At 33.4% G+C, this 14,767-nt stretch overlaps 1 protein-coding gene and 1 long non-coding RNA gene across 2 annotated transcripts in view; both read left to right on the forward strand.

The window, feature by feature from the left end:
• LOC106877102 (protocadherin Fat 4) overlaps window positions 1-14,767 on the forward strand; it is a 72,864-nt gene that overhangs the window by 19,751 nt on the left and 38,346 nt on the right. The window contains exons 7-12 of the mRNA XM_089363298.1: window positions 678-811; window positions 3,332-3,347; window positions 5,815-6,052; window positions 11,129-13,526; window positions 13,685-13,847; window positions 14,683-14,712. Coding sequence (XP_089219424.1) covers window positions 678-811; window positions 3,332-3,347; window positions 5,815-6,052; window positions 11,129-13,526; window positions 13,685-13,847; window positions 14,683-14,712 — 2,979 coding nt within the window. The remainder of the gene's footprint in view (window positions 1-677; window positions 812-3,331; window positions 3,348-5,814; window positions 6,053-11,128; window positions 13,527-13,684; window positions 13,848-14,682; window positions 14,713-14,767) is intronic.
• Window positions 673-8,064, forward strand: LOC106877098 (uncharacterized). The gene is made up of 3 exons (XR_008265515.2): window positions 673-811; window positions 6,509-6,655; window positions 7,002-8,064. It is a non-coding gene; the product is annotated as an uncharacterized LOC106877098 (long non-coding RNA).

The raw sequence follows: 14,767 nt of genomic DNA on the forward strand, positions 1-14,767 counted from the left end.
CCCCTTTAGAAAGCAAAAATATATATAATCTACAACTTTTATAGCTCACTAAATGAAAGAGAGAAAAATGACTTATGAATCTAAACTAATTTAAAAAATAATTATTAAATTTCAGATGTCAAGTTCAGGCAAATATTGAAATAATATATATTTAATCTTATTAAAGCATTTGGAAAAGTACCCTGCAGTATTTCTTCCAACGCTCTACATTGTGAGTTCAAATCCTGCCAAGGTCGTCATTGCTTTTCTTCCCTTCTGGGTTGATAACATACCAATGAAACACTGGAATTGATTCATCCATTCTCTTCAAATTTGCAGGCTTTGTACTTAAATTAGAAACTTATGAGATAATTCCCCTTACTTATTTTGTAATTTAAAGCTCATTTGAATATCAGTTTTTCTCATTTATTACTTAGAAGTATTGTTTTCCCTTTGACTGGTACAACTATTAAACTTTTCTACTAATTATTCACAATTGATGATTTTCAACCAATGAAATATTTAGTCAGCCCAACATTCCATGTGTACACCATTTGTGATATAATCCCATATAATCACACACGTGCACAAGAGAGTGAAGTTCATATACAATTCCTGATGGATAATTAATTGAAATAGCATGCAATACATACACTTGCGTATTGGGATATATATCTAATTGCCTTGTATAACAACAGGCTTTGATCCACCACTTCATCAACTTTACAACCATTGTCACACTACAACAGCTACAATTACAATGGATTTTCTTACTGCAGCGGATGTTAAGTCTTTGGATTTTACAACAATGGATTTTACAATTATTGTCAATGTAAGTCTAGTTAAAATATCTTATAAAAATGTTTTTATTGCATTGTTTGGTTTATATAAAGTGTATAGTTACATGCATTTTGTAACATTGTACACAAACTTTTGCATAAATGTACAAAACTAAGAGCTTTGCCAAATGTACAGGGTGTGCCATAAAGAACTTCCAATTGAGTTTTAGTCATAATTTTTAGGCATAAAAACAGACGGGTTCTTTAAGATTTGATTAAAAATGGTCAGGTAACATATTAAGATATGTTTAATTCAGTATGTCCACCTTTGCAATTGCTTGAAGACAACCAAGAACAGAGTTACAGGAATGCCAGGTGATTTCTTCACTTAAATGATACCATGACATGACTAAGGCTTTCTTCAGAGTGGTGCTATTTTTGTAGAAATCTCTTGAAATGTTACTTTCTAGAATGGACCAAATAGCAAAGTCCATAGCGTGAATGTCTAGGCTGGCATGGGGCCATACATTCTTGTCCCAAAACCTGCTGAAATGGCTCCTGCACCGCTTTTATCCTCCAACATTTTCATGTAAATTGCCAAATTGACCTTTCTCCCCTCTTTAATGAACACCAGAGGAGATTTTCCACCATCGGATGACCCTACCACCCAAAACAATACTCCAGCAGGTTTCATTTGGTGAAACACCTTTCTAGCGCTTTCAGGAACAACATCTGACCTCGTGGCCAAAATCTTGTCATTTTGGGTGTTCACTACAGCCTCAATGGTGAATATCTTTTATCCGACCAGATGAAGATATTCTCACCGGTGCTCTGAATCTCTGCCATTTTCTTACACCTGTCCAGTTACTTTGCTCTAGAGGTAACTGAAATTAAGTATCAACATTGCAATTTTAATGACTTACAATTTAAGTCTTCGTGCACAACCCATTGCATGGTTGTCTGGGAGATATCTCTAGACTTTTAGCTATTGGCCTCATGCTCTGTTGCGAATTTCCTAACACTCTCTTTTAGACAAGATCCACCAATTGTTTCATCCTTATGGATCGTTTTTGACCAGGAATGGGCTTGCTGTTGATTGAACCTGTCTCATTATAGTGTTTCATGGCATTATAGACTGTTATGGGATCAACATCAACCCTTGAAACCATGACTTTAGTGCTATGTCCTGTTTTTTTCAGAGCTACAATCTCACTTTGCTTGTTAACTGTCATTTTGAAACATTTTACTTGCTAAATGTAAACAAATAGTGGAGTGTACATGAACAACTGAATGTTGGGGAGTGCATTTTAATCATTTTTGTGCAATTTCAAACTGAATTTAATAAAATAAACTTATTTAAATAATCGGGAATTCTTTACAGTGCACCCTGTATATACTTTTACTTATTGAATGTTTATACTCATTGTTAACCTTCACCTTACTGATAGCATCCCTGTACATGGCTTGTACAACTTTAACCAACCACTCATCTATTCCTAGCTTCCACATTGACCATCAGATAAGGTGGTGAGAGACTCTGTCAAAGGCTGTCTCCATGTCGACAAAAGCCAGGTACAGAGGATTATTTTTGGCTAAATATTTCTCCTGTAGTTGCCTACCCAGGAATATAGTTGTGCTCTTGCCTGGCACAAATCCAAACTACATCACATTTACACTAACCCTCTTCCTAATTAATTGAGCTATGACCTTTTCTGTGACTTTCATCACCTGATCCAACAATGTGATGCTTCTGTAATTATTTGTGCCTAAGGCATCACCTTTGCCTTTGTAGCAGTTGACTATAATGCTGATACAATAAGCGTTGCACATGACTCCCTCGTGGATAACCTGATTAACTATACAGGTGACTAGGCTGTATCCTACTCTGCTAGATATTTCAATCATCTCAGCAGTGATTCCTGATGGGCCAGGGGCTTTCACTGTTTTCATATCCTTAATTGCTTTATCTACCAAGCTATTGTTGATTTGGATAGCTGGTCCCCCAGTTGGGTCAACATTTGGCAGACTCTCCTTTTCCCGTTCATTTTCCATGTTTAGCAGCCTTTCATAATAGTATTTCCAAGTCTCTTTCTTTGCAGAATCATTAAATGCAAATGCACCATCATCTATGCAAATACATTTCTCTCCTACCACATTACGATTTTCTCTCACATACTTCAAGTCTCTGGTTCTCACTTCGCAGAAGATGGGCTAATTTCTTTTCTACTTTTCCCTTGGCTAGATATACCAGTCTCCTAGCTTCCCTTCTGGCTATCTTATACAATTTTCTGCTACCTCCACACTACTACTCCTTCCAGGCCTGTTTCTTTGCTCTGGAGGCTTTGTCTACAATATTATTTCTCCACCACATCACCCTAGGTCTGGTTGGGACTTTGCACCAGCTACAGATTTGGTCTTTGGCACTCAGCAAGCTGTCCCACAGGATTTCCCAGTTACCCCCTATGGTACAAGTCTGTAGTTCCTCCTCCCTCTCATCAAATTTCTAAATTAGAGTCTCCCTAAATCTCTGACCATATAAAGGATCCTTAAGCTTCCAAATCCTTCTTTTCTAGATTGGTCTGCTTCTTGGTATCCTTCTGGCTTGAAGATTAAAGTCACTAATGACTTTTTCATGCTGGTGGGTACATTCTTCACCAGGGAAGGTCTTTGCATTTATGAGCAACCATGTATCTCGCTGTCTGGTGAGAATGTAATCAATCTGGCTAGTATGGTCACTCAGTTAATAGGTTGTCAAGTGGCTGGCAGGCTTCCTGTAGTTGGTGTTGCAGATCAATAAGTTATTTGCATCACAGAGCCTTGTTCTCTCTTCATTTTGGGAACCAATTCCATGGCCCCCATGTACACCATGGAAGATACCTGGCTGCCGCCCAATATGCCCATTGAAATCCCCAGCCATGAAGATGAGATCATTGTCATTCATCTTTGAGGTAGCTTGCAGAAGAATACCATAAAAGTAGTCCTTTTGTTCATTTGGTAGATCTGCTTGGTGGTGGGGTGGGGCTAGGCAAACACCAGTGTTACATACAGTGAGTCATGGGCACAGAGTGCAGAGATGAGAGAAGAATGAAGTGCATATGCTCCATTAGTCATGCAATGTCAGTGTGTGTGTGTGTGTGACAAAGTGCTAATGTATTGTGAGAAAAATTAGGTATAAAAGGATTTAGGATGTAGTGTGCAAAAGAGAAAAGTATAGTGATTTAGTCGTGGGATGCATATAAATGAGGTCTGCTGGTTAAAAAAGTGCTGGTCACTTATAATGGATGGAACTTGTGGAAGAAGAAGATTCAGGAAGACATGAGGCAAAGCAACAAAGGCTGATCTCAAGATGCTAAGCCTTACAGAGGAGGTGACTAAGAACTGAGATGATTGACAACTCACTGTGCTTAAGAGGACCCGTCCTAAAACTGCCTTGATTATGTTTCTGCAAATGGGGACCAGCCCCTCTTTTGTCTCTTCCACATCATGTATTCCCAACACCTCATCCCCTAATATCTATCTACTCAGCAACTGTAATCACCTGAGAGTAGAATCAACATATATTACATTCTCTCTCCTCTTTCTTTGTGTTTTCAGTGACCTTCCTCTTCTCCTTAACCCCTGAAACCATTTTCATTTCTCGTTATTATCCCCCACCCCACTATTTCCGTCAGTCACCTTCTTTCTTTACCTTTATTCATTGCTAAAGGTACAGCCTTTGCCACATTCCATCTTTAACATCTCTTATATCTGCTCTCATTCATAATGCATTCTCAAATCTAGCATTGCCAGCTTACTACAGACCTCTTATGTATCTCTATATCTCCTTCCCAACTGCTCCTACACTTTGCTCATCATTCCATTATTTTCTGATCTCTTCTCCTTCCAATATCTGTATCTCTCACTTTATCCCTCTCCATTACTGGTGTTTCCCATCAACCCACTAACACCCTTCTTCATCATTCACTATATTTACCTGCATCTCTAGCCATCTGTTACTCTTGCCCACTCTTATGAAACTTTCACCAGGGCCAGTTCCTCTTTCACACTTTAATCTCTCTACACATGGCATAAAACCACTGCCCCTTCCCCACTCTTGAATATTCTCCTCTCTCCATTTAATTAAGGAGGCTTTTCCATGTTCTCCTATTCTTTTCTTGTTTTGCAAGTTATTGGGTGACCTCACAAGTTATATCAAATAAGCACCCTGTACACTTTCTAAAGTGGTTGGTATTAAGAAGGGCATCTAGCTGTAGAAACCTTATTAAGACTAACACTAGAGCTCATTTGTGGCTCTGCATCTCATCCAATCCTGTCGAACTGTCCAACCCATCCCAACAGAAAAATGAACTTTAAATTATGATATTTTCTGTTGGTAAATTTCGTAAGCAACAGTAGTGGGCTGTAGGAGATAAAGGGGGATGTTTCATAAGAGTGTAAGGGGAGATGGTTAGAGATGGAGTAAAGAGGACGGTAGCAAGTTGTGGTGAGAAATGTAGGAGTGACTCAGAGTGTTATGGTAGGTTAAAGCAAAATTCTTTAATGAATATCATTATGGTTCTTATTGAACAAATAACTTTCAGGGATTGATATGGTGAAGGAATAAATCTTCCATTCCAGTATATACAGATGTAGGACTGAGGAAGTCTTTAAATGAATCTCATTTAGCATGATCAGATATAATCTGTTGCGGAGTGGAAATTAGAGAAAGTCCTTGAAAATAGTTAAAGTAAAATTTCTACTGAAGTTAGAACATCTGTACCAAAATAAAATGTGTTAAACATGAAAATTAGAATTGAAGGCATGAATGACAATTAGCCTCCCTTACACAAAATATTTATAGTGCATCACTGGAAGGAACAGACCACAAGATGAAACCATTTATTACATTGATAGCATCTGGCTCAGATGCATGAGAAAACAGCAAAATAACATTATATTGCAAATCCTAAAACATCATATATAAAACCAAAATACTTTAAATTAAATGAAAAAAATTGAGTATTCATAAACAGATATCAATGTGTGGCTGAAAATGAAATGTGAATTATATGTGAAGCCAGAGTTGAAAGCAATACTCTCTTTGTAGGCATTGTTCTAGTTCATATAATGAATGAAGAAAACAGTCCTCTAACTATTGATATAGACTTTGTTCCTAATCCAAATAATGACATAACTACTATTTCTGAAGATATCAAAGTCGGTAGTTTCATTGCTTATGTGATGGTCACTGACAATGATGTGGGACAAAATGGAGAGGTCAGCTGTGATATCAAACATGACACATTCAAACTACAGTCAATGAGATCAAAAAATATAAAATAGTTCTTTAAAAAAGCAGTGGAAATGATAAACAGTTGTTTAGTATGAACTCTCACAGTGGTGTTTTATCATTCTCCAGACAAGTTTATCTAAATGATGCTGGAAGTTATGAGCTGGTGTTTGTTGTGAAAGACAGTGGTAGTCCAGTTCAGTCGTCAACAACTAGTGTCACTTTGGTATTGGCTGTTAGTAACGAGACATCACCAATGTCGAAGAGTGGACCTTTACAATCTTTTACAATTATTGTTTTATTTTTTAAATTTATTAAACACTATTTATAGACATGTATAACAATTCATTGGTATTGTATAATTGAAATTTATATTTATTTTAGCTGTAATCCTTAATTAGCAAATCTAATTTAATAATGACAATTTATTATCTTGATTTAAGTTATGTTCTAAGTTCTATCATATTTTTTTTTCGATTAGAAATATTCAACCAGTTGGTCACATCTAAAATGGTAGTTTGGAAGACTGCTCAACTCTGTGAAATTTCTGACCCAACAACAGTATCAATTCAAGAATGTAGTGAAATAGGGAGAGATACAAAACATGAAGAAATACCTGGAGTATCAGGTAAAATTAAATTTCTTTAATGAAGATTTAAGGAATACTAAATATAGCTTCATGCTATTAATTTTGCTTATCTACTTGTATTTCTCTTATTGATTATTCTTTGAAACTTTTCAAAAATATTTGTATTTCTTAATTTTAAGTATGGATATGGAGTGGCAGTAAGGAGAACAAAAGTCAATCATCTGATTCTTCTTTTTCTTGAATAATTTACATTTTAACCAATGTTCTTTGTTTTAGACAGTTTAAAGATTTTACAGCACAATCATTGGGATAGATAGCTAACTGTTTTAGAAATGTTTTTCTCTAAATTTCTATGTATTAAATCACTTTATACTCTCTGTTTTAGGAGATAATACATACCAAAAACAATGCAGAAAATACATTACAAAAGCACCTTCTCCAAAAAAAAATTATCTGAAACATATAAACTTATCTAACACTAACCAATATTTTCCCTCACTCCTGAATTTTTCTTTCAATCTTTCAACATCAAATATAACCTTAGCAAAAGGAAATAATAACTAACTATCTATTGTTATCATTTACATTTATTGCTGTCATATCTCAGCAGTGTATTTAAAATGTGACTTTTACATCGAACTACAGACTGCAAATGTTTAATCCTTCAGTTCCTATCCAAGCTGTTTAGAAAGAGTTTTAGCTAAGTATATGGATCCATCCTTATTTGCTCAACGATATACTTATTTTTTGTATTATCTTAATAAGTTTCCAAATTATCAATAAAATCTGAAATATGTTAAGCATATCTTCTCTTTAAAAATAATAATATATTTCAAGAGAACATTTTTCTACAAAATATTGTAATTATGAAGAAGTGAATTTGTTACTTCTTTTCAAATAAACACTTCTATGAAGTTACATAGACCCTTATTTAAAGGTAGACTTATCCAAATTGAGTAAGATATCTAGTGAAAGGAACACATAAAAAGAAAAATAGACTTTATTTTTGTAAAATTTCATGAGTGAATATTTACATATTCATTATTTTCATTAATGGAATTGCCTGAAATAATGCAAGTTTTTTTTTTTTTTTGGCTATTTTGGAATGTTGTAATAGTTAAAGTTTTAACTATTTCATAACAAGCATTTATAAATTGAAGTTCAATGATTTTTTAATATTTAATTTCTTTTTCTAGAAAATTTGTTCTGATCATTGTTCAATTTAAGAATTTAATGTTTTACCAAATAATAAGGAAATAACAGAATTATTAAATTAAAGGTTGTGCATATTTTTATGATGATGTAGATCAGCCATCGAAAACAGACATTAATCAAATCAAACTTTACATATCACTCCTTCGTTGTTTACAAGATGAAGCATGTTAATTTGACTGAAATCAGAATTTCTCTCCCTTTTTTGCGTAGCTTTAAAAAAAAATAAAAATAAACATTGATTTACCAAAAAATTTTAAAGAATTTTGTCAATTTAAAAATATTCATTAAGATTATAAATCCTGCTTTTACTTTTTTTCCCCTAATTTGTAAATAAATTTCAGTTTAAATTAATCTAATTAATATACTGATGCGGTATTTTACCTGATATTCACTAAAGCTATCAAGCCAATTAGTCGTACTCAGCAGATGTATCAATTTTTTTGTTTGTTTTTGTTTGAAATCTGAAATAAATATTCAGCAGATGAGTGAAACTAACAATATATCCCGATGATGGGAAAACTCATTCAAGCATATCCATCTCAAATCTCTAAATGCATGCTTACATTTGCTCACGTACACATATTGACAATAGAGGCACTGGCATAAACGTAAGTGTTCATACTGACTCACAGTTCCACTCCATCAATATACAGCCATTGTCAAACACACACACACACATGCACACACACACACACACACACACACAGCTGCAGCTTCAATGGACCTTTTCTGCTCTAACAAAATTGATGACTCTTGTTACACTGAGTAATAATGGAATTAAAGATTAAGGTAAGATTAAAATTTATTTTTGTTTGTTGTGTTTGTTATTTCTTTGTTGTTGTTTTAACATATTCTATTGAAATAGATCTCTTTATATAATGAAAGCTGAAAGGGAAACAGTGATCAGTAGACATATTTTTCTTCTTTAGACACATTGTTAACTGGTTGGTAGTAGTGAAACCAGAAATGTTGTTTGAGATTTAGCATTGAAAATTTCCACAACCACCCAAACTAATCCTTCTTATAGATGAAAAACAAATAATGCTATTAAATTTCTACAGATGTTTATTATATCTACTAAATTATGTCAGTTTGGTATAAAAATTAGTTCATTCATATTGAATATGGTATAGAATTAATGGAAGAATTATGTATAATTGGAATTGATAAATGCTGAAACTGTATGCTAAATAAGGACAAATGGAGCTGAAGCTTTGAGCTTCTAAGGAGACTTAACAACAGTCACAAGAGAAATCTATCAGCTCATTATAAGTGTTTGTTAAATCTAGTAAAGAATGACAGAATCTTAAGCAATCTTCATCATCATCATCATCATCATATGATTAATTTAAAAAGAATTTCCTTGATTTGGCAAACAACGTTTAATATAATTCTGAACATTTAATGTGTGTATGTGTGTCTCACTGTTACTAAAACAAAACACAAAAACATAAAAGGGTTAATAATAATCATGATATATAAATTAACCAGATTATTGAGTATTTATTTAGTGAAATTAAAAATGAATATAAAATTAGTAATACCTCATGATAATCTTTCTGTTCCAATTTAATTAGGTATATTAGTTTGGATATCCATTTAAATTACTGCTGCTTTTTCTAGTAATATTTTCAGTATAGAATTATGTTACTTATTGTTTTCACTACAATCTTTCCCCTTAGATATTTCTTACTGTCTCACCTTAAATCTTTCTTATAACTCAGTCAATTTTTATGAATTTCTTTGATTATTATTTTCTTTTCCTGTTAATTTTATTTTAATTAAATGATACATAACAACCAAATCTTCCTCAAACCATATCCTCCCATCTTAAAAATAAGAACAAGAAAATGTTATCCTTAGTCTGCTAAAGAATACCATTTTCCTTTTTTTTTTTCAAGTTTGGGATTTGACCCATCTACCATGACTGCAGAGAAAACCTTTGTGGTCAAGAAAATAAATTATTATTATTATTATTATTATTATCATTATTATTATTAGTAGTAAGGTGATGAGCTGGCAGAATTGTTAGCACACCATGGAGAACAATGCTTAGCAGCATTTCATCCGTCTTTCATCCTTCCTGAGTTGATAAGATAAGTACCAGTAGAGCACTGGGGTTCATATATGGATTCTAATGGCGCAGAGGCCCACCACTGGAAGCATATAATTCTTTTATCGTTCAGTTTCTTATAGGACCCCAGTCTCAGAACTAAGATTACAAAGCTAAATAATACATTTAGGAGAAGGTTGAAATACTGAGTTAACCCTTTCGTTACTGTATTTATTTTCAGATGCTCTGTGTTTCTTTCAATTACTTTAAATATAACAAAGAATTTACTAAAATAACTTAGTTATCATTAAGCTAGTGTTAAGAACTTAAATTGTAACTAAGGTTTGGTGGAAGATTTTAATTCAAAACTTATGGAAACAAGACATTTGTACTACAGAGCCAGAACTGGTTTCAGCCGGGTTGGTAACGAAAGGGTTAATCTCAGAATGAGTATGTAAAGGGATGTAACTAAATACCACAAAGTGTGTGTGTGTACGTGTCCTGCACACTTATAATGTTGCCTTTGACTACCAACCCTTAATCCTTCATAATAATGATTTCTTATATTTGCACAAGACCTCAGATTTGCGGAGTAGGTACAGCTGATTTATTTTATTATCCATGGAAAGATGAAAGACATAGTAGACTTTGAAATCAAGGCATAAAAGGAATTTTAACTAAATAGACTCTTTATCAACTCTAACAATCCACTTTGATAATGATGCAAGAGCATGTTTTATATTTATGTATGGGAGGAAGATTCAGTCTCCAAAATATTTTCCTGTTTTCTCTTGGTTTGACATTTTTTTTTTATCAGTGCATCATTGTTGTTTTGCTTTAAGCTGCTCTACTGGTTAATAATAGAAGAAACCATGATTGAGGCATTTATTACATTAAGATGAGATCACAGTCAAGCCAACACTATATTTACTGAAGCATTACAACTTATTGTTTAATTCCTAATAAATGTAAGCATTGTATATCTATTGTGAAAATTATGACATGTACACACACACACAGAGTTTCCAATTTACAATATATTTCTCTATTCATGTTTTATCAGAATGTATTATCAAAAACTAAAGAATTGTATAAATCTTAAGAAGGTGATTCCTCATTTATTATGATGTAATACCATCATAAATAAGAAATCACCTCCTTCATAACACTTTCAAGTTAATGTTTTGACAGATGTTCTTTCTATTGTTGCAGGTTAGATTCTAAGTACTCAGATGATCGTAAAGTGTTTCAAAACCAAAGAGAATTATGTGGTTCCCACCATGGATCATCTTCTCACTGTTTCATACATGTCTTAGTATAGACCTCACTTATCATATAGAGGAAGAGAGAAGTCCAGGAACATATGTAGCAGACATTGCTGCTGATTCTAAACTGTTAGACAATATCAAATCAGCTGAACAGCAAATGGTAACATTCAGTCAACTCAAAAGAAAAGTAACACAATATTTCAATGTGACCAAAACAGGAAAACTTTACACTTCTCAGAAACTTGATGCTGAATCACTTTGTACATACAACAAAGAATGTTCTAGGATTATTAAAATTGTTGTTCGGAAAACAAAGTCATTTACAAAAATATTGAAAATCAAAATTGTAATAAAAGATATAAATGATCATGCACCAGAATTTCCTGAAAAACAAATAATTTTACAGTTTGGGGAAGGAGATCGAGAAGGTATGAAAAAGTCAGTTCCAAATGCCATAGACAAGGATATCAGTTACCAAAATTCTTTCATTGAATATAAACTTAAAAAGTCTGATGATTCATTTTCCCTGTCAGTTTCTAAAAGAGCTGATGGTATTTCATCATTAAAGATTGTTTTAAAAGATAAATTAGACCGAGAGATAAAAGATAAATATAATTTAGAAGTTATTGCTAAAGATGGAGGTTCTCCATCTAAACAGAGTGTGTTAAATGTTGTGATTGTTGTTGAAGATGAGAATGATAATCCACCTGTATTTTCAAAACCACTCTATAATATTTCCATCAGAACCACACACGACAAGACAAAACCTATTCTTACTTTGTCAGTAACCGACAAAGATATTGGATCCAACAGTAAAATTACTTTCCATTTCAGCCCCAAAACTTCCAGCCAAGCAAAGGGATTTTTTGATTTAAATGAAAACACTGGAGAAATATTTTCAACTAAGTATTCTAAATTAGATGAAAAAACAACCTATGAACTCTTTGTTGAGGCTAGAGACGGGGGCAACCCTCCTCTCAGTTCTATAGCAACAGTTCTAGTAAATGTTATCAACCAACACAACAATCCTCCATCTATTGATATTGATTATGTTAATGCAATCAATGACAACACAGCTACCATTTCTGAAGACATCAAAGTTGGTAGTTTCATTGCTTATGTGATGGTCACTGACAACGATGTGGGACAAAATGGAGAGGTCAGCTGTGATATCAAACATGATACATTCAAACTACAGTCAATGGGATCTAAAGAATATAAAATCATTCTAAACAAACCAGTGGACAGAGAAACACAAGGACACTATAACATTCCTGTCTCGTGTCAAGATAAAGGATTACCTCCTCTGAAAAGTGTTAAAACCCTCTCTATCCAAGTGACGGACATCAATGATGTACAACCACAGTTTACCAAAGATACATTCCAATTCCTCACCTATGAAAACAAAGATAAAGACTTCCCTATTGGTTTTGTCAATGCCACTGACCCTGATCTTGGATCTGCTGGACAACTCACATATTCTCTGCTGCGTAAAGAAAAATCCAATCTACCATTTCTCATCACCAGTTATGGCTTCATTTCAGCCACCATGTCATTGGACAGAGAGAAACAAGATGTGTATAAGTTTGAGGTTTTTGTCAAAGATAACGGAAGCCCATCTCTGAATGACACAGCAAATGTTGTTGTTGAGATTCTCGATCAAAATGACAATGCTCCCTATTTTACATATCCTAGTAGTGACCCTTACACCCTAAATGTGCAGTACCATCCGCAGAGTAAGAGTGACATCACAGTTTTGAGAGCCTCTGATGGGGACAGTGGAAACAATGCTTTCCTCAGATATGCAATCGTACAAGGCAATGATAAACAGTTGTTTAGTATGAACTCACACAGTGGTGCTTTATCATTCTCCAGACAAGTTTATCTAAATGATGCTGGAAGTTATGAGCTGGTGTTTGTTGTGAAGGACAGTGGTAGTCCAGTTCAGTCGTCAACCACTAGTGTCACTTTGGTATTGGCTGTTAGTAACGAGACATCACCAATGTCGAAGAGTGGACCTTTACAATCTTCGGGTAGGGTCCATATGACATGGGTTATTATCATTGTATCCTCAGCAGTAATAATATCAGTGGCTATTGTTGTTTCTATAACACTGTGTATTATGAAATGCATTAAACACAGAGATAACACAGCAGCTGCTACAACAAAGACTACAGCATACCAAGGTAGAGCAGAGATGAAACAATTGTTGTACCAGACTAACACTTCTGTTGCTATGTCAAGGAATCCCGAAGAGATGGTGAAAAGGAGTATCTATTCTGAGAGATCCAAGAGTGAATGTTATGCAGAAGGTCAGCTGCGGAACAAATATGAATCTTCAGTTCAGTCAAGAACTTTACCAAAGCCTACCCAAGTAAGTCGTAAGATATTTTACATCTGTGACTTAAGTTTGAAGTAAAAAAATTAGTTGGTGTAATTGTTTATATTATTAATTTCATGTTTGTTTTTAAAAACTTAATGCTAAGAGTAAATATCCAATGCTTTTTAATTTCTTTTACTTTCATTATACAGAAGTACAGTCAGCCAGTTGTGGTGACTTCGAATGATGATGCTGTTGAAGTAAGTAGTCTGACATCAACATATCAAACAGGAACGCTGTCTTCCCAGCAAAATAATGAACATGGACATAGTGTAGGGAATATGAAACATTATGAAGAAATACCAGAGATGTCAGGTAACTAGTAACATCAAAATCAAAATAGTTCTGATCGTTTATCTAATTAAATGTATAATTTTAAACAGCATATTAATTTTAGATTTACCATTAGTGTTAGATTCTTTTTTTACATTGCTGTTAATATTTTATAGTATTCATATGTTTATTCAAATATTAACTATTTTATTGAATTTTATAATCTATGTTTTAAAAGGATGTCAAATTAGTTGAGAAGAGAATATTTTCCACTATAGAATATAGCTCCTCTATTAATATATGAAGATAATAATGTTGGGAATTTTAAGTCTCTGCATCAATACCATGCCAACGTCTGACCCAAATCTTAATTTTTGTTATCCTCACACTGGTATTGAACTGTGCCTCTGGTAAAGAAGCTTAACTCTCAACTGTCATTTGAAGAGATAGTTCTAGAGTGTTTCTTGTTGTATAATGCTCAGAATCTACCATAGTTCAAAGAAAGGCAATGGGGGAAACAGCTCCAGTAAAACAGGACACATTCCATGTTCTCCTAACAAAACAATGCTTTACTGGATATTATTTAAAATAATTGATTAAAAAGGATTAAGCTTTGGGCAACTGAATAATTTTAGAATATTTATCATTAAGAAAATAATAAGAAACAAAAACTATTATCTGCTGATAATTAACATTTTAAATTTTATATTAATATTTTGTATTTAGTGTACTGAAATTATATTTATGTTAGGAGATCAATATTTTTAATGAATTTATTTTCCATTCTTATAACTTCTCTACAAATTGATTACAATTTGTGCTATTGAACCAATTCTGTTTATTGGTTACTATTGAATATTTCTCATTTACATTTCAGGAAACAATATCTACAAAAACAATGAAGATTGTACATTGAAAAAAGATGAAAACCAGGAAACCTATCTAAAACATGCATAACATAT

This window comes from Octopus bimaculoides, chromosome 14 (genome assembly GCF_046866305.1).
Source record: "Octopus bimaculoides isolate indiv1 chromosome 14, ASM4686630v1, whole genome shotgun sequence".
NCBI lineage: Eukaryota > Metazoa > Mollusca > Cephalopoda > Octopoda > Octopodidae > Octopus > Octopus bimaculoides.